The sequence below is a fragment of the Canis lupus genome, chromosome 19 (genome assembly GCF_048164855.1).
Source record: "Canis lupus baileyi chromosome 19, mCanLup2.hap1, whole genome shotgun sequence".
Lineage (NCBI taxonomy): Eukaryota > Metazoa > Chordata > Mammalia > Carnivora > Canidae > Canis > Canis lupus.
In genome coordinates, this window is record NC_132856.1 from 34,335,208 (window position 1) to 34,358,698 (window position 23,491).

General features: G+C 39.7%; 2 protein-coding genes across 49 annotated transcripts in view; one reads left to right on the forward strand and one right to left on the reverse strand.

Moving 5' to 3' along the window:
• SLMAP (sarcolemma associated protein) overlaps positions 1-7,861 on the reverse strand; it is a 148,745-nt gene extending 140,884 nt beyond the window's left edge. For 42 of the 48 annotated variants that reach the window (XM_072785747.1, XM_072785748.1, XM_072785734.1 and 39 more), the window contains exons 1-2: positions 7,734-7,860; positions 6,197-7,518 (exon numbers count right to left, since the gene is read on the reverse strand). In XM_072785747.1, coding sequence (XP_072641848.1) covers positions 6,197-6,394 — 198 coding nt within the window. In that variant the 5' untranslated portion in view covers positions 6,395-7,518; positions 7,734-7,860. Of the gene's footprint in view, positions 1-6,196; positions 7,519-7,733 lie in introns of all 48 variants that reach the window. The other 6 variants (XM_072785704.1, XM_072785705.1, XM_072785709.1 and 3 more) reach the window with 1 other exon arrangement.
• LOC140610124 (uncharacterized) overlaps positions 6,212-23,491 on the forward strand; it is a 34,902-nt gene continuing 17,622 nt past the window's right edge. The window contains exon 1 of the mRNA XM_072785757.1: positions 6,212-8,386. Within this exon, the coding sequence (XP_072641858.1) occupies positions 6,751-7,917 (1,167 nt within the window). The 5' untranslated portion in view covers positions 6,212-6,750 and the 3' untranslated portion in view covers positions 7,918-8,386. The remainder of the gene's footprint in view (positions 8,387-23,491) is intronic.

Here is a 23,491-nt window from a genome sequence, read left to right on the forward strand (position 1 = left end):
CCCAAATGACCTTCTGCTCTTTGACCCTCCTCAGGGTTTGTAGAAGTACAGACCGCTCCATTGTTCACATTTCACTCATTCAAACATTTATGTAGTGCCTATTCTCTTGTTCTCAAGAGCTCACATCTGGCAAGGCAATAGCACATTTGCATTATAGTTATTTTGTTGTCTGTGTCCCATAATGAAATTATATACAAAGTTCTATGGGAGTATAAAGGAAGAAGCAATTAATTCCTTAGTCAGTGGGAGTTACGGAAGGTTTCACATTGGAACTGGGCCTCAAGGGATGAAGGGGAAAGGTCATTCTGGAAGACAAAACAGCAAAAAAGGCACTTGTTCTAGGAACAGAGAGTACTGTCACACAGCTACTGCACAGTTTGGGGCAAAGGGAAAGAAAGATTAATAGAAGATGGAGCTGGAAAAAAGAAAACGAGAGACAGATTTTGAAGGGGTTGTACATCATGTTAAAAATTAATAGGACAAAAAAAATTAATAGGACAACAAACCAAGATTTTTGGGCAGACATGTAAACTGTTCCTTCACTTGAAGTAGCAATGAGAGAAGCATAGGGAGGAGAGTCCTTAGAACATTTCCACAGCTAACAAATGCCATCGTTTTTCTTGATTCAAGTAACTGACATACATTAAGAACCAATCTCACAATCTTTTCACTTAAAAGTCTAAATGACAGACACTCTCCTATTTATGGAATAGATACTAAGCTCTAACATATATACCACTTGAGAAAACCAAATAGGAGCCTGAGAAGGCAAAGAGTACATTCAACCTAAGAAGAAAAGTCAAATATCTAAGCAGGGGGGAGTAAGGTTTCAAGTATATACATCATCCACATTTTTAACTTGCATAGATAAAATACTTCATCAATTTTCCACTATTGTGAAAAGTATAAAGTAAAGCTGTGCTTTGGATGTATATCCAAACTTGGCCTTCTAAACATGTTTACATCAATATGCCTTAAACATAACATCTGTCAATTATATTACTTTCTCACAAAAACCAGCACCTATTAATGACATTTACTTCTATCAACAACAAAATTTGGTAAAACAATACACAAATAAAATCAATGATGTGCTCTTCTCCCAAAAGCTGAGACCAGGATCTCTGCTGTCATGTTCAGATACGGGGAAGAAGAAAAAACTATCTTGATCGTCAAATTCTGAAGACTCTTCCTTTGCAATGACTTCCTTGCAATGTGACATATCATTCCTGCTTTCATGCCCTTACTTCAGCACTTCTTCCCACCCAAAACTCATTCCCCTAACTCTACTTACATCCACCTTATTTTAAAAATGCTAAGGTCTAGTTTAAATTGTTTCCTATCCATGAATCATCCCTAAAATCTCCAATACCTACAGAATCTCTCTTTTTGCTGAAGTCCTAATGGGCACGTTAATAATATACTTGTCTTTTTTCGCTTTCTGGCATTTATTCATTTTTATTACCAGTGTGAATATGGTCAATGCCCTGAAAAAACGACATCATATCTAAACTGTTGTTACAAAGCCTTAAAGTAGAAGAGCAGTTAAGAGCTTGAGTTCTAGACTCTCAAGAGTCGGAATACGGATATTATAATCCCAACTCCACCATTTATTAGCTATGTGAACTGGGGCAAATTAATCTAATCTAATCTCTCTGGGCCTTAATTTCCTCATGGGTTAATATGGGAAAAATAAGTACCTATCTTAAATGGTTATTTAAGGATTAATTAAGTTAACATGTAAAGCATTTAGAACTGGGCACTGTACATAGCACACAACAAGTATTAATTAAGCTGTTACCCATTTGTTCTTGCTCCAGGCCTTCCTACATACTGTTGTTGTATCACTTTTAAATGATGGTTCTGTTATGTCAGTGCTGTGCACAGAACTTTCCCTGACCTTCCATAGTACATGGGTCCATGCCCTTAGCTTGGTAATCAAGGCACTCCACAATAATCTCCTCAGCTCCAGCTATTCGGCATCTTCTTTACACAGAGTAATAAAAAACAGACATATAAGGCAGACACTCTCTCTTCCAGGGTCTGACAACTTATAAAAAAAGAGATACAAACATAAAAACGTCATACAGAATGGATGTTCACATATAGCTACTCTCCAAAAAAAAACTCTCCAGGCCAACAAAATCAATTTCATCAGTGACTGGAAGATGTCAAACTCCTTCAAAACTACCTGCTTTGGTCTGTTTTATTCTACTCTCATCCGTTCAAAACACACAAAAACCACCCCCAAAAGACACCTTTTCTTAACATGTACCTATCCACCCCTATTAAAAAGTCTAATTCGGGATCCCTGGGTGGCGCAGCAGTTTAGCGCCTGCCTTTGACCCAGGGCGCTATCCTGGAGACCCGGGATCGAATCCCACGTCAAGCTCCCTGCATGAAGCCTGCTTCTCCCTCTGCCTATGTCTCTGCCTCTCTCTCTCTCTCTCTCTGTGTGACTATCATAAATAAATTTTAAAAATCTAAAAAAAACAAAAACAAAAAAAGTCTAATTCAAACACCACCACTCTTGCCATTTAAACTTATTTAATACTATTTTATCTCAATCAACTGTTCTTAAGGGGAACAGTCCCCCTCTGTATCCAAAACACTAGCTCCCAGAAAGAAGGAATAACAATTTTTAACCAATTCTTGTTGTTTTCTTCCCTCTCACCACTGTGCCCTCCACCAAAACAGATCATGATAGAACAGGTGCTCAAAAATATGTTTTGAATTTAAGTAAAAATGTGAAGCTAAAAGTAGAATACTACTACCACGTATTACTAATTACTATGTAAACTATAATGAGAGTGGAAATGGACTACTGTATCAAGCACTAGATTATTATGTGCCTACAAAGCCTCGAATCAGGTGGGACCATCAGAAGAAGGCAGTCTACTCACTACACCTTCTATGTAACCACCATACAGGCAGATTTGCTTGTTCAGTGGTACCTTGGTCAACAAAAGGACTAATAACTATTCTATTATCTGCCATCTAATTTTGACCTCCCAAAAGAAGTGAAGAATGATTCAGAGAGGCAGCATTCAAGCAGGGCAATAATGGACTCCTACACCCCTGAGCAGATGATTTAGGAAAGCTTATTGAGTTCCACTTTGTGGCAAAACAGTCACCCTCCAACCTGCAGGTTTTCAGTACCATAACACATTCCACAAACTTAGCACCAAAAAATGTGCCCTAGATTTCCATGTGCCTATGTTTTGCAGCTTTTCTGCAGTGAATATGTATTCCTTGAATAATCAGAAAGTTTCAGCATCTATTACTTCTTCCAACTTTTAATGGGTCTCCTACAATGGCCAGTGCAGAATGCAAAAACCATTAGGTAAAAGTCATCAGAAAGGTATATTACTCCAATTTTCCACCTCCCAGGGAAAGTGTCAATTTGAACAAAGTTCTCAACTTCATATGTTTCAATTTAAAAGATTACTTCTACATATGCTATCACATATGAAAGAAAAACTTTCTTTCTTAAGAAAGAAAAACAATTCTCATTACCTTCCTAAGACTCCACAGCACTAGAGCAAATTGCAAAAAGCTGCCTAGATGAATCCCTCTTCCTACCACCTCAAACACCCTCCTAAGTATTAAGCCCTTAATAAGGGCCACGAAAAGGGTGCTAAGTAATTTACATGATTATCTCAATCCTCAAAACAATAGTAGGTACCACTATTATTCCCAGAAAAGAAAACTAAGGCTTAGAGATGTTTGAAAAATAAAAACTTGCCTGAGGTGATGCTTATAGTTGGGGATTCTGGTGTTGTATAAAGGAATTTGCTGGGAATATATATTAGGCTCAATGACTTATTTGTCAAGAGACAATTATAGCAGAAATCCTCAAACTGGAAATTTCACACATAAAAAACAGTAAATGATATTTGATCAAACTGAGGGTTTTCTTTGGAATTGTGTACCTCAGGATATCTGGCACATAATAGGTGCTCAATAAAAACCTGTCTGTTCAAATCTAAATTTTAAATAATTCCTAAAACAATTCAATCACATGGCAAAACCTGATAGGTTGTTTTAACAAATTAGGTTGTACAATAATCAATAATTATATTTATACCTAAAGTAATGGTCTCATATCCTGTTTTTAGCTAGAGCAGAAAAAAAAGTGAAAATGGTGGAAATAAGCTGTGTATCTTTAAAAAATAAGTTTTTCTAATTACAAATTACATTCAAAATTTTAACATGTGGGTAGCTCTGATGGGCCCAGCAGTTTAGCACCGCCTTCAGCCCGGGGCCTGATCCTGTAGACCTGGGATCAAGTCCCACGTCAGGCTCCCTATAGGGAGCCTGCTTCTACCTCTGCCTGTGTCTCTGCCTCTCTCTTTCTCTGTGTCTCTCATGAATAAATAAATACAATCTTTAAAAAAAATTTTTTTTAACATGTCATCTCAATTTATACAATACTCAATATGGATCTAGCCTTAGCCATCACAGAATAACCTTACTGTGGGGGTTTTGGTATAGCCATGAAAAGCACTACTGTTCACGTAATCACTATTTTTTAAATAAGTAATAGAAAATATCTAAGTCTCCTTTGAGTAATGTACCAAAGTAAAGCAGGTGCATTTGCAGATTATGTACTTTAAGCAAACCTATTATTTGATTAAGTTGGACCTTTGCTTAGACAAGAAAAAAGCTGGCTGAGTTAGGGCACTAGCAGTTAATTGATGTTTGAATTTAATAGCTGGAAAGATGGGTTCTATGAATACTCATTTTAAATGATTATGGGTAATCTATGAAGTCTTTCAGACACCCAAACTCTAGTTTCCAGGGAAGAAAAAAAAGAGTCTGTTCCATAGGTAAGTGAACATCTGGTGTTATACAGAAAAATTAACATATTTTTCAGTTCTCATCCTACACAGAGTAGGGCATAGGTATTATGCAAGCACAATCTTTTCCTCCTTTCCTGAAAAATGATTTATATAATAATTCCTTAATTCAGTAGCAACAGAAGTATTGCTTTCTCTCTTTTTTTCTGAGGCTCAGGTCTCTTTCATTTCAAAATACTACTACTGAAAACTTAAATTCTTCTTTTAAAAAAGACATAATCATTTAACTCAAAGAGGGAGGGAAAAGTCAGGAGGTGAAACCCAAGGTATTCCTATTAGTCTTACATAACTTACTCTAAAGTTGGAACTGATTCAGTAGTTCAACTAAAACCCGAGGTAAAAGCACAAAAATGAGTTTTTTTAGTATATTCTCCACACACATAAAAAGTTCTTAAAATTGAAAGGGACTTGTTTGTTTTCTTCTATTCTTAAAATATAAGCACCTACAGGTAAGGAAATTAGGGTGCCAACACAAAAATGCAAAAGGGTCACACTTAAAGAGCATTAAATTCATCCTATCCCATCTAGGTAATGCAGTATTTGATACAATTGGATATAATCTCAGAAAATAAATTAATTTCCTAACACTGATTTTTTTAAGTATCTCCTCTGTAAGTATGCATTAGGTATTTTTAATAAGTTCTTGCAGGGAATGCCAAAAAGTGATTTTCAAAAGCAATATATGTCTGTTCACTCAAGCTGCAAACAAAACTCTGAAAATGTAAAGTTACAGTTGTTTATGCTTAATGAAATTGGCTTTGAAAATTGCAAATTACTCCTTCGTGGGTAAATACACGTATCAAATCTGTCAAAAATGTTAAGTTTACACAAACATCTGTCCTTCCTAGAAAGACCCCAATCTGGACTCAACTAAAAGCTGTGTTAACTACATCTCACCACTGAGACACCTGAGCCTCAGTGTTAACACTGACCATAGATTCCCTGCATTGCTTTGGGAACTGCTGCTTGCTTACTCAAGCCCTGAACGGCAAATTCACCTTTCTAAAAAGACTGGAAGCGAGAAGCCAAGTTTCACTATCTAGTTTCCACCCCCCTCCCCAAAATGAATTAGGGTTTGGGATTTCACTGGGAAGGACCACATTATCAAGATGCCATCGCCCTCCCGAGGCATTTAATTACAATACCTTCTCTGTTTTCCATTCAACCACCTCAACTAAACTTCCAGTAGAACTAGACACACACAAAGTTGGTTTCCACGGCCTTGGCCTTGCTGAAAAGCCTCGCTTGGGTGCAAACGCTGGGATTCTGCATACATTATGCAAAAGGAGCAAAGGGAAACGAAAAGGAAAGACTGTTAGATAATACGGTGACATTACCTTGCCCGTCTTGTGATCAAACCAGACGAGAGCATGGTTCCTTGACAGCACTTTGCAATCAAAGGTAGCATTATTCTGCGCCGGTCGACAGCGGGCCACGGAGCGGCCGATTTTAATAGGCTCGTCCAGATAGACATGGCGCTCCTGAAACGGGTGCGAGTTCGGGCGGCAAGTGAAGATGGCCAAGGCTGACGGCATCGAGGACAGACTGGGGGGTGTCTCTCCTACCAGAGGACAAAGAGGAGTTCCACCGGATCCGGACTGCCCTTCACAAGCCTATCTTCCTATCCCCCCCAAAATTTTAAATTAAAACAAACTGCGCATTGTCTAAGCATAACCAGTGAACATCAACAACTCTTCACTTGAGTGGGAAGACAAGCCAGCGCAAGCCCCATCACCTCCTTTAAAACTCAGCAGCGCCCTGATCGCACAAAGTCCCCAACTGGCAGCTTTCAGTCCATCTTCTTCCCTGGGAAGAGAAGGCTCGAACATCAGACAGCTTCGGCCAAGAAAACTCCTGGAAGACAGTTTGGGGGCTGGAGGTATCCAAGCAGATGAGTCACACGCCAGTTCTTGTGTTTTGTTTGGGATCTCGGCCGCTTTTCCCCCTCGGTGGCGGAAACGTTGCAGCACTGCAGCATGAAGGAACGGTCGGTTCCGTGCGGCCAGGAAGGTCCTTTCGGGGCGAAGGAAGGTGTCGCCGAGCACCTCTGGGCAGCCACCGCCCGTCTTCAAGGGCCTCGGGAGTGGAAGGGCAGGGCCGAGGGGGGCGGCGAGGGGGTCTAGACCGCCAGCGGGACGGTCTGCATGGCTCCTGCTGCGCGGAGGCCGCCCGGGAGCTGGCACGGGGTCCCCGGCACGAGCCGAGACGGCGGCGGCGGCTGGGGTCCTCGGCGCGAGGCGCGGGGACAGGCAAAGGCGCGGGCAGCGGCCGAGCCGGGACTCCCGGGCACCTGGCGGGCGTCCCCGCGCCCAGGGCGGGGATCCGGCTGGGCAGGCCGGTGCGGAGCGAGCGAGGCGCACGCCCGGGGAGGCTCGGGGGTCTCGGCCCGCAGGAAGTTGGCGCCTGGACGCCTGGACGCCTGGGCTCCGGGCAGTGGCTCAGCACACCGGCCGCCTTGTCTCAGGGTTGCCCCCGCGAGGGTCGCATCTCAGGGACGGCGGCCACGGCTCCCAGCGGACGAGAAGGTGGGGGAGGGAGGCTGGCCCGGAGATTGGGGGAGAGGCCTGGAGGCCCCGGGCTGGGTCCGCCGCAGCCTCCACCACTCGCGGCCGGTGGGGCAGGCTCAGGCTGTGCCCGACAAGGCAGGAAACTTTCCGACCTGGTGGGGAAAACATCAAAACAAACGGCCGTCAGGCGCCGGTGCCCGCCCGCCTCAGCCCGCACCCCCTTCCACCCGCGCCCCCCCCTCCCCCGCCAGTCCCTGCGATGGGCCACGACCTCGGCCGACCTCTCCGCGGACAAGCTGCGGGGATTTAAGGCCCGGACGCCACGACGGGTCCAGCCTCCCCGGCCGCCGCCGCCGCCTCAGCTTACCTTGCCAGCGCCGGCCGCCATAGTGACTCTGACTGAAACCTACCCGGTGCACCGCCACGGGAACGCGCACCCTTCAAGGGCCCTCCTACCCCCTCTCCCGCGCCGTAGTCCGGGGTCGTCACGTGTTCGACGCCACGGAGGCCATGATGGTCAAGGGCAGAAGAGAGGGCAAGCTCCTTTTTAACGCGCCTCCGGACGCCATGTTAGTTAAGGGCTGGGAGCTTCAGACCCTGGGGACAACCCTTACGGCCATTTTTGTTAAGGGCAGGGCAAAAGTGGACCTGTTGAAGGTTTTCCGGACAAAACGTGCCAGCTTCCTACGTTACCAGCTCGGCTAGAAGACCCCAACTTTTGCTAAATTGTATTCACTATACTTCTCAGTGAAAATACCCATGAACGAAGAGAGCAGACCCATCCGAAGGAGATGTTCATTTGCAGTCATCTTAGCTGTGGGCAACACAGTCCCGTACCGCCGCCTTAGGTGTGCCCAAATTCCCACAAGTCTCAGGACTTGTGCATCAAAAATTAGTCTTCTGTGAATCCTCCTCAGAGAGAAACTTAGTCCCCGCATTCCATTTCGAATGGCCCTTCTTCTCTTGGGACCTGTCACGCACCCCCAAGGACTCCAAAGCATATTCTACCCCGGAAAGAGTGTGAGTTCAGAAAGTTTAAAATCGTGTTACTTCCAGAGGTCTAAAGGAAAACTTTTCAAGAAAAGATATGGTGGGAAGGAGTTTTATTCATTTATGAACCAAGGGTGGCTTCATTCTTCAAATTGCTCTGACAACAGGCTCTACCACTGTGTGACCTTGGGCTTTTTCTGAAACTTTGCTAAACCCTTTCAAGCCTCCTTTTCTCATCTATATAACTTGGAGATCATGGGTAACTCACTTGTTATTGTGGGATCTAGGGTTTGGGCCGTTTCTTACCTGTCCTAAAGTTGTGTGTTGGGCCCTGGGGACACAAGTGAACAAAAAACCTCAATCCCTGAAACCGCACCTCGGGTTTTGTAGGATGGGGATGGGGGGAGGGGACAAACATAGACACAGATGGTTTCACTCTGATGTAATGAGGGCCAAGATGGAAGCAAGCCCTGAGTACTAGAGGTATCACAGGGATGGCCTTCTGGGGGAGGTAACTGAACTGAAGGAAGGTAGGGAAACCACGGTCAATGCAGTATTTGCTGAAGAGCTTCTTAAATTTCCAGGGAGAGAGACTAGCGAGAAAGGAACAAAGCTATTCGAAACAGTGGACCCATATGCTTGGCACATAATAGTGACAATAAATACTTGATGCATGAATGAAAATTACATACTGTAACTCATCACAGGATAAAGTAGGGATGGCACAAAGTGGGTCTGGAGAAAAGAATATGCATTCGATTATAAAGTATAGAGACCCTGTGTATTTGTGTACTTTGCTAGGACTCCACTAGTTCAGCAAATAGGTATTGAACTACTACTGTGTTCCAGGTTCTTTACTCTGGGAAATAAATAAATAAATAAATAAAGCTATGTTGAAAAGTTTTAATATAAGAAGATGAAAAGTTTTCATTTCTGGTAACTTTTAGGCTTATGTAGAACAAAGTAATAAAGGCCCCTCCACAAATCCCTAATGAGTTCTGTGCATGAATTTATGTTATTTGTGCCTACTTTCATTTGTTCATGCCATAAATATTTAATTGGACGCCGACTGGAAAACAGCTACTTTGAAAAGCCCTACAACAGTGAAAAAAACTGTGACTCCCTCAAGCTGCTCACAATTTAGGTGATGACATAGTAAAATACTTGCTGTCAGAGTATATCAAGAGTAATGGGAGCATGGCAGAGTAGTTTGTTTTTTAAGTTTTAATTCCAGTATAGTTTACATACGGTGTTGTATTAGTTTCAGGTGTACAATGTAGTGATTCAATTATTCTATATGTTACTCAGTGCTTGTGAAGCTAAGTGTAGTCTTAATCCCTTTCACTTATTTCACCCATCCCCCACGCTCCTCCCTTTTGCGTAAATACTACTGGTATTTACCCAGTAGTACAATTACTGGATTGTAGAATAATTCTGTTTTAATTTTTTAAGGAATACCCGTTCTGTTTTCCATAATAGCTGCACCAGTTTGCATTCCTATCAATAGTGTACGAGGGTTCCTTTTTCTCCTCAGCCTCACCAACACTTGTTTCTTGTGTTTTTTGTTTAAGCCATTCTGACAAGTGCGAGGTGTTATTTCATTGGGTTTTGATTTGTATTTCCTTGATGGTGAGTGATGGTGAGCATCTTTCCATGTCTGTCGGCCATCTGTATGTCTTCTTTGTAGAAATGTTCATGTCTTCTGCCCATTTTTAAATTGGATTCTTTGTTTTTGTGCTGTTGAGTTGTGTAAATTCTTTATATATTTTAAATACTAATCTTCATTCAGTAGGTTGTCTTTTAGTTTTGTTGATTATTTCCTTTGCTGCACAGAAGCTTTTTATTTTGATGTGATCCCAATAGTTTATGCTTGCTTTTGTCTACCTTGCCTCGGGGGACATACCTGGAAAAATGTTGCTATGGCTGCTGTCACAGAAATTACCACCTGCTCTTTCTTCTAGGATTTTTATGGGTTCAGGTCTCACATGTAGGTCCTTAATCCATTTCAAGGTTTTGTTTTGTTTTGTTTTTATGGTGTAAGAGAGTGGTCTAATTTCATTCTTTTGCATGTGGCTGTCCAGTTTTCCCAACATCATTTGTTGAAGAGACTTTTTTCCCATTGCATATTCTCACTCCCTTTGTCGAAGATTAATTGACCATATAACATTGTGGAGGAGTTTAAACTGAGACTTGAAAAATGAGTAGGAGTAGGGCAGCTACTCTGGTAGTAGTGGGATAATGAAATTTTAGGCCAAGAATACATCATAAACAAAGACCTAGAAACTTGAGAGAACAGGACTTTATGGGAATTACAAGTGGGCCTCTATTACTGAAGCATAAGGGGAAGGAGTTGGTCAAGGAGAGGCAAACAGAAGTGGGTTTCAATTGCTGAAGGACTTGAAGACAAACAACCAACTTCGGAACATTTTCATCTCTCTCCTAGGTCAAAGTAGATTAATGAAAATCAAGGTTTCAGAATCAGACCTTGTATCACCATTTACCAGCACTATAAACCGTAAATTATTTAGCTTCTCTAAGTATGTTTTCTTATTTGAAAAAAGTAGATAATGTCTCACAGAGTTGTGTAGGATTATGTAGGATTAAGTAAGATAATGCAAGCAAAATGCCATCTTTCTTTGATGCCTAGAAAATAGTGGATATTCAAACAATATTATTTTTTTATTCTTACTAACAGTAAGAATTTCTCCAGCCTTTCACATATAGTAAGGAGCAAGTTGTATTATCCCAGTTTGTATATGGAGAAACTTTTTTATAAATGTAGAGATAAAAAGTATCTCCATATGTTAAGTTCTACTACAATATCTCCTAAAAATTAATGCTAAACAGAATAGGTTTTTTTTTTTTTCTGTGAGAAAAACTGGGATCGCTGTAACCTGGAATGGTAAAAAATCTTACAAAGCTACGCAGGGTGCTAGAAATGCCAAAATGGCATTGAAGGCATTCTTCACCCACTGGTATTCGGCAGGCACAGAAAAGTCTTAAATTAAGAAATCTCATACATGAGATATTTTGAATTCTAAGCCATGTGGGTGTTCTGCTTTCTGATTCTGTATCCATACAATATTTTAATTAAACAAAAAAATATACCATGTTTTGGGGTGCCTGGCTGGCTCAGTCAGGAGAGCATGCGACTCTTGATCTCAGGGTTGTGAGTTCAAGCCCTATACTGGGCATGGAGCCTACATAAAATATACGTATATGTCACATCTTGAGAACTTTGGAATGGTAGTATTTTCCAATATTGTAGCTTTCTCTCCTTTTAAAAATTTTTATCTTTTTAGTTATGATCCATGCTAATTTTCAATCTTAGAAAAGCAAAGAGAATTGTAAAATCATTACCCTGGTACCATGAAAGATAGGCCATTATTAGCATTTCAGACCTGTAGGAGACAGCTCTGTAAACTCACTTAATATACAAGCCCCCCCAAGTGATAATGACCTAATTAGACTTTAACCAATGACACATGATATAATGAATTATGGAAAATTTGCATAACTGCTTAAGCAGAGTATCTGGATTACAAATATGGGTAGGCAAACTAATTAAAGAGGAGGCCTAGAGTAGTCAAAAATTAAAATTGAGAGTATGTAATACTTTTTATAGCATATAATGGCTTATTAAAACTAAAGTTTCATCCTCTTTTCAATAAGGAATACTTTCCTCATTAGGGAGATGTTAATGAGTGGAAATACCCTGTCATTTCCCAGGTGCCCAGGGTGGAGTGGCCAGACATTCCAGAGGTACTGCTCATCTGTTTTTAGTTTCCTGGTTCTTCAGGAAATAGAAGAAAAGTAATTACCTAAAGACAAGTAAAGACATTTATTTTTCTTTTAATATCCTTTTCTGTGAATATAAATAGAGGAATTAGAATATTAATTCTCAAAAGGACCATGGACAACTTATCCAGCTCCTTAATTTTGCAGGCAAGGAAACTGCGGCTCAGAAAAGGGACTTTCATTGAATGTGTATTTACCATGTAATAAGGAATTTTTCTCATGACATCTTTATGTGGTATTAATCCCATTTTATAAATAGGGGAAATGAGGCTCAAAAAGATTAAATGATCGTAAATCAGCATGCTAAATGTAAAGTACATGCTGGGGGTTTTTTCTTTTTAAAAATATCTTTACTGGTTTTTTGGCTCGATATAACAATACATATTCATTGCATATATTCAGATAAGCAAAGCAAGGAAAATAAAAGTCCTCTCTAGCTTCATCACAAATCCTCAGTCTAGAGCCAACTACTATTAACAGTTAACTATATCCTTCTAGATATTTTTCTAAGCCACACAATGCATGTCCCCCCCCCTTTTTTTAGGGAGAGAGAGAGCGCAAGCGCAAGAGTGGGGGTAGAGAGGCAGAGGTAGAGAGAGGATCCCACACTGGACATGGAGACCCACGTGGGGCTCTGTTTCACTACCCTGAGACCATAACCTGAGCCAAAATTGACTTGGACACTTAACTCACTGAGCCACTCTGGAGCCCCTGGAACGCCCTTTTAAAAGTACCATCAGGCTCTGTGCTGGGGGTGGAGCCTGCTTAAGATTCTTTCCCTCTCATTCTGCCCCTTGCAACATTAAAAGAAAGTACCATATAATTTACTAGAAATGGGAAAATCAGGGGTACTTGGGTGGCGCAGTAAGTTAAGCATCTGACTCGATTTTGGTTCAAGTCATGATCCTGAGGTCCTGGAATTGACTTCCATCTCGGGCTCTGTACTCAGCGGGGAATCTGCTTGGGATTCTCTCTCTCCCTCTCCTTCTGCCCTCACCGCCCCCCCCCCCAACTCTTTATTTCTCTCTAGAATAAAATATTTTTTTTAAAAAGAGAGAGAAATGGGAAATTCAACACTAGGAGCCTTATACCTAAAAGTGATACTTTAAATAAATAGCAAAATGCCTATAGGTAGTAGAAGGAAGGGAAGAAATTATGTTTATTTTTTCAATCTTGTGTAAGTCCACTTTTGATTACTTGAAGTGTTCTCTTGCTTTTTATTATCAATTTAAGAATGTTACTTGGGGAGGGGGGTGCCTTGATGGCTCAGTTAGTTAAAGTGTCTGACTCTTGGTTTTGGCTCAGGTCATGATCTCTGAGTGGTGAGATCAAGCCCCACAATGGGCTCCACATTCTGTGTGGAATCTGCTTAAGACTCTCTCTCTCTCTCCCTCTGCCTCTGCCCCCACATGCATACGCTCGCTCTCTCTCTCTCTCTTTCTCTCTAACATAAATAAATATATCTTTAAAAAAAAAAAAGAATGTTACTTGGAATGCAGTAAATGCATAAGAATAAAAGGCATGAGTCAGAATGCCACATAAGGCATTTTTTATGACTCTTTATTGGTATATTTGGGTTTGTTTTTAAATAGTTACCAATTAAAATATCGGAGATTGTTTATATGTGGTGTTTTTGTTCGTCTAGTGATTTTTTAAAAAATATTTTAAGTATATTCTTTATTCTAGGAAAACTATGACTTTTGAATCATTGTCTTTTAATATAATTATTTGCGTGTCTTTTTAATAGTTCCATCAGAGCTTTTGTTTCAGACAAGTGCATTGTCCCTACTGCTATACAACACTGTCACAGATAATGGTCAACAGTATCTTACCAAATGGCTATAATTCAGGAAATTGATAGATTTCTCAGAGATCTTTGGTTTTAAGCAGCCCTAAGAACACTGTTGGAAATGGAGTGAAGATACCCAGAAGGAAGATGAGTCTAGAGTCCCTGCTTCTCCTCCACCCTCATTCCTACCAAGTATGCTCAAGGCTTGGTGGAAAGACCATTTGTGGAGTCTGCTGAGCTTTGCAAATGGCCAATTTCATGGGTGTGTGACCTAACACAGGGACTGTACTAAGAAGGACTCTGCTGTCTTGAAATTCATAATACTTTTTTTTTAAAAAAAGGGGGACCCCATTTTCATTTTGCTCTAAACCCTTCAAGTTATGGAGCTGGTCCTGCTTCCAGTCTCCTCTGTACGAGTCTAGCATGTTGACTAACACAACACATGAAATGCTGTAAGAGAAATTAGTGAAAAGGCATCCCTATAGAAATGAGACTTTTTTAGGTGAAACCAGACAGGTCCATCTCCCCATTTCCAAAGATCTAATTATATAGCTCGGTATCAATGGGAAAGATGGTTGCAGAAGAAAACTTGCCTTGATTTTGTAGCTTATCTTCTCACTCTAGATTAGATTCTGGAGTTATTCTTGGAAATGATAATGAGAATAATATAGAATCAATATAGAATCTCTGCTCATTAAAATTTTACATTTTATTGTAACATTTTATTATAAAAAATTCAAATGTACAGGAAAATTGAAATAAAATTACAATGAACACACAAATATACCCACCCCTCCTTGATTCAAAGTCATTACCATTTAGCCACATTTGCTTTATCTATTTATGTTTTCTGAACTTTTTGACAAGTTGCAGACACCAACATACTTTGCTCCGAAACAGATCAACATGCATTTCCTAATAACATTCTCCTAAATAATCACAACATTTGAAGTTGGAGTTTTTTTAAGTATCTTATTTTTAATGCAGAAAGCTTGGAAAACAGATAAACACAAAGAAAAACCAGCCATGTTTCCAGTGCCCAGAGATAATCACCATAAGCAGTTTGGTGCTACCCAGAAAAATGGCATCATCTCTTACCCATTGCTTTGTCCACACAGAATGAAGCACCTTTACATTTTTCACCCTTAACAAGAACATTTTTTATGCTTTCTGTGGTAGGCAGTCTAATGTCCTTTCAAAAAGATCCATGTCCTCAAAAAAAAAAAAAAATATCCATGTCCTAATCCCCAGAATTTATGGCATAGGAGACTTTGCAAAAGGTATGATTAAGGGTACAGAACTTGAGCTGGGGAGATTATTCAGGGTTATCTGGATAGATCTACTTTAAATCATATGAGTCCTTAAAAGTGGAAGAGGTAGGCAGAGAGTAGTAGGTCAGAGAGATGTGACATGAGGACTCACCCTCTTGCTAGCTTTGAAAAGGGAGGAAGGGGGCCATGAACTAAAGAATAAAGGAAGCCTCAAGACACTGGAAAAAGTCAAGGAAACTGATACTCTCCTAGAGCTTCCAGAAGGGAACTCAGTTCTCCCAACACTGCATGTTAGCCTAGTGAGACCCAGTTGGACTTCTGATCCACAGAATTTTAAGGTAGTAAATTTGTGTTGTCTTAAGCCACTGAATGTGTGGTAATTCATTATACCAACGGTAAAAATGAATACATCTCCCCATCTGTATTTGCCTTTAAAATGGTAATCTTTTATTCTTTGGGATATTTTTGAGTGATTTTTCCTCTTCATTTGGCTTTGAAAATGATAATGATTAACGCAATGGAAAAATAAAGGCAGAATGCCTTGGTTTTGCTGTGAGAGGACAACTAGATCTCCTATGGTGTTTCTCACCCGGGTTGGGCTCATACATTTATAAATTAATGTGGTAGGGGAGGGATTGCTCTACAGTCCTTTTATGAAATTCATTTGGAGGGGCACTTGGCTGGCTCAGTTGGTAGAGCATGTGACTCTTGATCCCACACTTGTGAGTTTGAACCCCGTGTTGGGTATAGAGTTTACTTTAAAAAAATTCACTTGGAATTATGGAAACTATTAGTTGAGGAAAATAGTTTCCTCTTAATTTCTTTCATGGATCTTTGTACTTGCTTTTCACAGCACTTGTAACAATTTATAATGAGGTTCAAGTAGAACATCTTCATTACTGTTTGCTTTCTCTCTGGACTGTAAGCATTTTAAGAGTAAGGAGTCTGTCTGGTTTTATTTTCTCTTGTTTTTCCAGCACCTAACACAGTACCTGGCACATATAGTAAGCACAAACACATTTGTTAAATGATTGGATCTTTGGCTATGAAAGTTCTGGTTCTTGAGTGGCTAATATAAAGCTAAAAAAAAAAATAAAAAAAATAAAGCTAAACTGTTCTACATACTAGTATTTAAAATAATGTTAAATTATATATAATATTAACTCTTTTTGTAGAAAAAAAGCTGTTTTCAACATGAGCTTGGGAACCTCTTTGCCAATGATTATGCTTTATTTTTAAAGATTTTATTTATTTATTCATGAGAGACACAGAGAAAGAGAGAGAGGCAGAGACATAGGCAGAGGGTGAAGCAGGCTCCCTATAGGGAGCCTGATATGGGACTTGATCCCAGGACCCCAGAATCATGACCTGAGCCCAGCTGCGCAATGATTATGCTTTTATGGAGATTTCTTTCCTGGATACAGATTCAGACTGCACTGTCTGAATGTCATTCTGGAGACATTAATGTGTTCTTGTGTATGTACGAACTTCTTCTGAAAGCCCTCTCAGGAGGTCAGGAACAGATTGTCAGGAAAGACAGAGTGGTGTCTTCACTTCTGGCTGGCAGCTGGCCTTACAGTCCATCAGGCAGGGAGCCCACCCTGGGCTCTTGTGCTCAAGTCAGATTGTGTTTCACCACACTAAACACCCAGATGGAGCAGTCGGGGCAGTGGAGTTAAAACTGCTGATGAACCTTGCTAGAGACTTTTCTAAAAGCCACAACTAACAGAAAGTTTGCTCTGTTTTCCCAGGAACAGTCACTTCTGGGGGTGTGAAAGTGGAGCATCATTAGTGAAACTGAACAGCAGTGTGATAAGCCTGAAAAGTACTTCCATGCTAAGCCTTAAGGAGGGAAGGGTGTACCCAGGCCCAACTTTTTTTATGCAACCTAAGTCACGGCTCTGTTTGGACAAGTGTTTCTGAAGGCAATAGTTTTTTTTCTCTAGTCAGCTATTACTGGCTAGGCAAGCAACACCCCTGGTCAACCTAAGCCTGTGGAAACTATTGGAAAGACAGAGGAGGATCTCAGAGAATGTAACTAAAGGCTGAAGAAGCAAATCTCAGGAAGGATGGGAAGCAAAGTTAATGAGCAACAAGAGCCAATAAGCAGCCTGTCTTTAGGAGGCCTCTTTAGCACCAACTTCAAGAGAAATCTATCAACTCACCCTTTTTCAGTCCTTGAGTCCATATCTTTGAGATTCAAATGAACCAGAGACCACTGAGACAGGTTGGGTTACATGTTCATTTCACTGCAGAAGGGTGGGGTAGTTTGAAGGACCATCCCACTAACTGTATCCAATAAAAGAGTGATGATTTTTCCAAAGCTGTTGTCATGAGAAGGGGAAGGATTTATGGGCATGCAAAAGTCCTAGATGTTCACTTATCAGCTTACTCACTAAGTGTGCATTCAGGAAAATTAGTCTTCATTGTGCCCTTTGGCAAAGAGGTTTTGCTGACTATGGAATTGAGGCCAGTAACCTCCTATGTGACCTTAGACAAATCATAAATCCTCTCTGAGCTATAGTTTCCTCATTTATAAAATTTATTGAACAGTTTGGACCAAATGGTTCCTAATGGCTTGTGGAATGGAAAGAGCCAGAATAGAGGATGTCATCCCAGATGCTGACGATATGACCTTGGCTGACTCATTTGCCAATTCTGGGTTTCCTAAAGTAGACACCTTTAAGTTCCTTCCAGCTCTTAGATGGGAGTAGCCAGGTCAGTCTTTCCTCCCACAAAATCAGTGGGATATCCTTGTGTATAGGAAACACACACTGAAGTATTAAGGGGTAAAGGAGTAATATGCATGCAACCTACTTTAAATCAGAAAAAATATATATATATATAAAAAGAGGAGAATGTGGCCAAACTTTTTAAAAATAATGAATTTGAATAAAGTGGGCGTTCTTTGTGCTATTCTTGAAATTTTAACTGTGATTATTTCAAAATGAAGTTCAAAAAAAATCAATGGGAAGGGCAAAAGGGAATCTGCTCCTCCACTTGCCTGTCCAAAGGCCTTTTGATGAATTATATTTGTGACAAGTGAATATTTGTATGTCCATATTGCTAGATCCAAACTCTCTAGGGCAAGTTGGTAGTGCCAAGACATTGATTCTACAATGAGTTCTCACAGTTAGTGTTGACAAAGCTCCACTGTGGACCTGGAAGACACTGGGTAAGGCCTATCTATTCACTCCTCCTAGGGAGTCTGACTAAGTGGGTGGAGATTTCCTGTTGGCTTTTATGCTTTTCTTTTGTTTCAGCAGTTGTTTGGGGGAACATATTTCAGACACAGCATATCTTTAATGCTTTGTTCTTTTAATACTCATCTAAAACCCAACAAATGTTTCTACCAAGTACTTATTAATTTGATTTGAAGCCAAATATTATTATCTTCACGCAGTCATTTCTTTTTTCAGTTTTTTAATTTTAAGCAATCTCCATGCCCAATGTGGGACTTGAACTCATGATCAAGAGTCCCATGCTCTACCGACTGAGCCAGTCAGGCGCCCCCAATACAGTAATTTCTGATTCCAAAATGATTTCATTATCTAGAGGGGTATTCCTTGCAGGATTATGTTAGCAAAATGTTGGGAGCAACCTAGTAGTCCATTAAATAGAGTACCGGTTAAATACATTCATGCAATGAAAAATTGGGTTGACGGTAAAAAAGAATGAAGCAGCTCCCTAAAATGGCTATGGAACAATCTTCAAGTTAAAAATAAATGAAGCAATTCTATATGAATGAATATGGAACAATCCCCAAGGTATAATTTTAAAAGCAACATGTAAAATCATGTGTGATTATAATACTATTGTATTAAAAACCTGCTTGAATGAGTAAGCGATGAGTAGACAATTTTTTGCCTGCTCAGCATATTCCTGTATACACATATCCAGAGCATTTTCTGGGAAGATATACAGGAAATTAGTAACAGTGGTAATCTCTGAAGAGAAGTGCAATCAGTAAAGGTATGTAACTGGGGAATAAGGATGGGAGAGAGATTTGCTTTTCACCTAATATCTTTTGAGTTTTGTACCAAATTTAATGTAGGAGTCATTGCTCCTTTAAGAATAAATCCTTAGAGCCCATTCTTATCATATAGGCTTACGTGAAGATAAATCACTGTACCCAAGGAATTTGTGCTATTAGGGTGTGAGTATTCTGAATACTGAGTTCATGGCTTCTCATCTTTTTGCTCCTACGAAAGCTAGCCTTATCTTTGCATGTAGAAGTCACTTAATCTTTTTATTTTTTATTTTTTTAATTCTAATATTTATTTATGATAGACATAGAGAGAGAGAGAGAGAGAGAGAGAGAGAGGCAGAGACACAGGCAGAGGGAGAAGGAGGCTCTATGCCGGGAGCCTGATGTGGGACTTGATCCCGGGACTCCAGGATCGCGCCCTGGGCCAAAGACAGGCCCCAAACCGCTGAGCCACCCAGGGATCCCCTCTTTTTATTTTTTAAATTTATTTATTTATTTTTTAGTAATCTCTACACCCAACGTGGGGCTTGAATTCATGACCCCAAGATCAAGAGGTACATGCTCCTCTGACTGAGCCAACAAGGTATCCCAATAATCTTTTTATTGAATAGAGTTCAACTCCACTGATTTGCAGTGCACATATAGGGGAACTTCTGTATACATTCTTACTTGCTGGTTTAAATCTTAGCCCTTCATGTATTTTCCTCTCTTCTATCCTAAAGGAAAAATAATAAAGTGTTCATTTTGTGTTCTTAAGAATTTTAAGATTTGCCAGTCAGGGGATGTAAATTTTTGCCTCCTTTCTGGAAGGCATTTTGGTATCATAAACCAACATGTAAAACATGTTCAGGTTGCAACTTATCCTAAAGAAATAATTACACAGTTCAGAAAAGGATGTATGCACAAGGATGTTTGCTGCAATATTGCTGATAGTATTGAAAATTTGGAAACAGTCTTAAATATTCATGGGTAGATAAGTGGTTGATTAAAGAATGGTATATCCATCTAGCATGCCCATTAAAAATGATGATTCCACTGTATATCTCTTGATGAGGAAAAGATATCTATAGCGTATTGTCAAGTGATAGAAACAGACTGTACATATCTATGATCCCATTTTATCAAATTTCAACACAGACCACTTCACTATGTTTATATATAATTGGATACCTGGAAGAAATTCTATCAAAATACTAAAAATGCTTATCCCTCTATGATGAGTGATTTTTAATATTTTCTATTTTTTCATATTATTTTCTCTCTGTATTTTTCATATTATTTACATTGTATCACTTTTACCAAAAACTGAAACTATTACAAACAAAAAGCACTCAAGTGATTTCCCTAGTTTTACTCTTTGATTCAATAAATATTTTTTTGAATACATCAGAGTATCCTAGACTTATCTTTCCTATTTTACAGTCTGCAGAATTTTCTATGTACCCATGCGAGAAGATATTGAAGTTAAGTTGTTCCTAAACTTAGCTTAAAGTTTTAAAAACTTAAGCATCAGGGAAAAAAATCAGAATAATAGTTGTCTCTGAGAGAGGTTGGGATGGAGATATTGATCAGGAAGGGATATGAAGGAACATGTTAGGGTGATGGTATGTTCTGGAGGTTTGGGTTACAGAAGTGTATGCATTTGTCAAAACTCAGCAAATTCACTCTTAGATTTGTGCATTCCTACTAAAATTGAGGGGAAAAAAGATTTGTGCATTCCTCTATATCAATTTTATAACAAAAGAAAAAATAGTAGATTATATTTCAGTTAGTGATACTGATGCCTGGGATTTACTTTGAAATGCATCAAAAATAAGACAGATTAGATGGTTTAAAGAATGGATAGATGGATAGATACTTGATAAAGCAACTATAATAAAACTTAAGTGTGGAATCTAGGTGGGATGTATACATGTGTTTATAATAAAAATTCGTATAATTTTGCTGTTTGAAAGTTTTTCATAATTAAATGTTGAGAAAAATGTAAGCACCAATTATCTATTAATATACTGAATAGGTGTATATTTTATCCTTGTAAAGTAAATTCAGCAAATTGAATTCTGGAAGTTGCTCCCAAGAAAAACTCAACCTTTTTGGATAGATAATCTATATAAATACATATATGTACATAAGACATAATTAGTGACAGGGCTATCTTCATGAGTGCGTTGACTATACAGTCACCCAGGGCCCCACACTGAGTTCAATGCTGTGCTATTGCTATGTTGAAATTCTTAACAATTTTTTAATATGGGACCCTGCATTTTTTCCTTTTTTTTTTTTTTTAAGATTTTAAAATTTATTTTAGAGAGGGAGAGCAAGCATGGAGGGGAAGGAGCAGAGGGAGAGGAGAGAGGAACTCAGTCACACTCCACACTGACCACAGAGCCCAATGCAGGGCTTGATCTCACGACCCTGAGATTATGACCTGAGCCAAAATCAAAAGTCAGAGATCTGGGCAGCTCTGGTGGCCCAGTGGTTTAGCACGGCCTTCAGCCCAGGGTGTGATCCTGGAGACCCAGCATTGAGTCCCACGTCAGGCTCCCTGCATGGAGCCTGCTTCTCCCTCTGCCTGTGTCTCTGCCTCTCTCTCCCTCTCTGTGTCTGTCATTAATAAATAAATAAAATATTTTTTAAAAAAAGGTCAGAGATCTAACTGACTACACCATCCAGGTGCCCCAGGCTCAACATTTTCATTTGCAATGATCCCTGCAAATTATGTAGCCAGTCTTGACTAATGAATAATAATATCACTAACACATATTATCTTCTCCCTATGTCATGCATTATGTTAATCACATTACATTCATTATCTCATTGAATCCTCAAAAAAAGGACTAAAGAAGTAGGTACTATTAATGTCCCCATTTTACAGATAAACATACTGAGGCTCAAAGAAATTAAGTTATTTTCTCAAGCTCACAGATTTATTGTACCCTCAGTATACATAGTCATGCAGTACATATGGTAGATATTCAATAAATATTTATTGGGTAAATAATAACAATAATGGTTTCCATTTATCGAGCCTAGAATGTTCTTACTGAAACCTGAGATGATCTTCCCTAATCCACACTCCCTACCTTTGGCCTTAGTACCTCATGGCCCCATTCCCTGACACCTTAATTTAGGTCAGGTCTCCTTTTATGATACCCTAGGCTTCTTCTTTATAGCATTCATCACATATGTAATTAGGTAGTTCTTTGTTTAATGTCTGTCTTTCCTTCTGGACTGGAATCTAAGTGAAGACAGTGGCACACTGTTATCTGTTCACCACTCTATTCTCAACACACAGCGCTATACCTGGAGCACAGCCTGTCTTCCTGCCAAATTTTGATTATATACTTTCTTTTTTTTTATTGATTATATATATTCTCATTTAATCTTCAATCTTGTGAGGTATAGATTTTTATCATCATTTTACAGATGAAGAAAGCAAGGCTCAGAGAAGTCTGAGTTACCCCACCATAGGGGAAGCATCACTATGATATGGTCCTACATTTGCCTTACTCCAAAATCTCTCATCATTTCACTGAAGCCCACTGTTTCCACATCACAATCTGCTTGACATTATTTTCTGTTTCTAGGCACCACTTATTCCTTTAGTATCTCTTTCAGCTCCTATTTTTGTTGTCTGACCTCCGGGTTCTCTAATGAAGAGGAGGCATGCTTTCCAAGAAGTAATTACAGCAGGTGACATAACCAGGCTAGCTGTAGCCAGGGTTTTATTTTTTAACCTTGATGAGTGAAACAGCTGGAAATGCTACCCTTTAAAAGTAAACGATCCAGTTTCCTTTGGTACTAACTCTTTCTTCATTCTGGGAAACGCCTTGATGTGATTTCTTGGGCTATGTAAATGTAAAGCAATCACCCATGTCTAGTTCTTGGGGGAAGGCCCAAAATAATTAAGATAAAGCAAATGTAGATGCTTTGAGCTGTTAATAAGACATCTCTTAGTAGTTCTCTGCCACTACAAATTATAATTTCTGTAAGTGTGAATTTAGACTCTCCTATGCTCATTCATGACTGAGTGTATTTGCAGAGTTGAGAGAACCGTTCTTTGGGCAATTGTTTGTGAGAGTCACGGAAGTGAGATGAAAAGGAACACTGGGAGAAGACAGGCTTATTTCCTTTAGCCAATGCTAGAGGAGAGGCTGTGAACAAAAAATAAAGAGTGCTTGGCCCAGGATGCCATGGTGTGGATTGTTGAGTTCCACCTGTGGTGTTATTTAAAGACTGAAAATTCAGGACCTTAGGAATTGGACTGATGACAGATTATGTTATCCTTT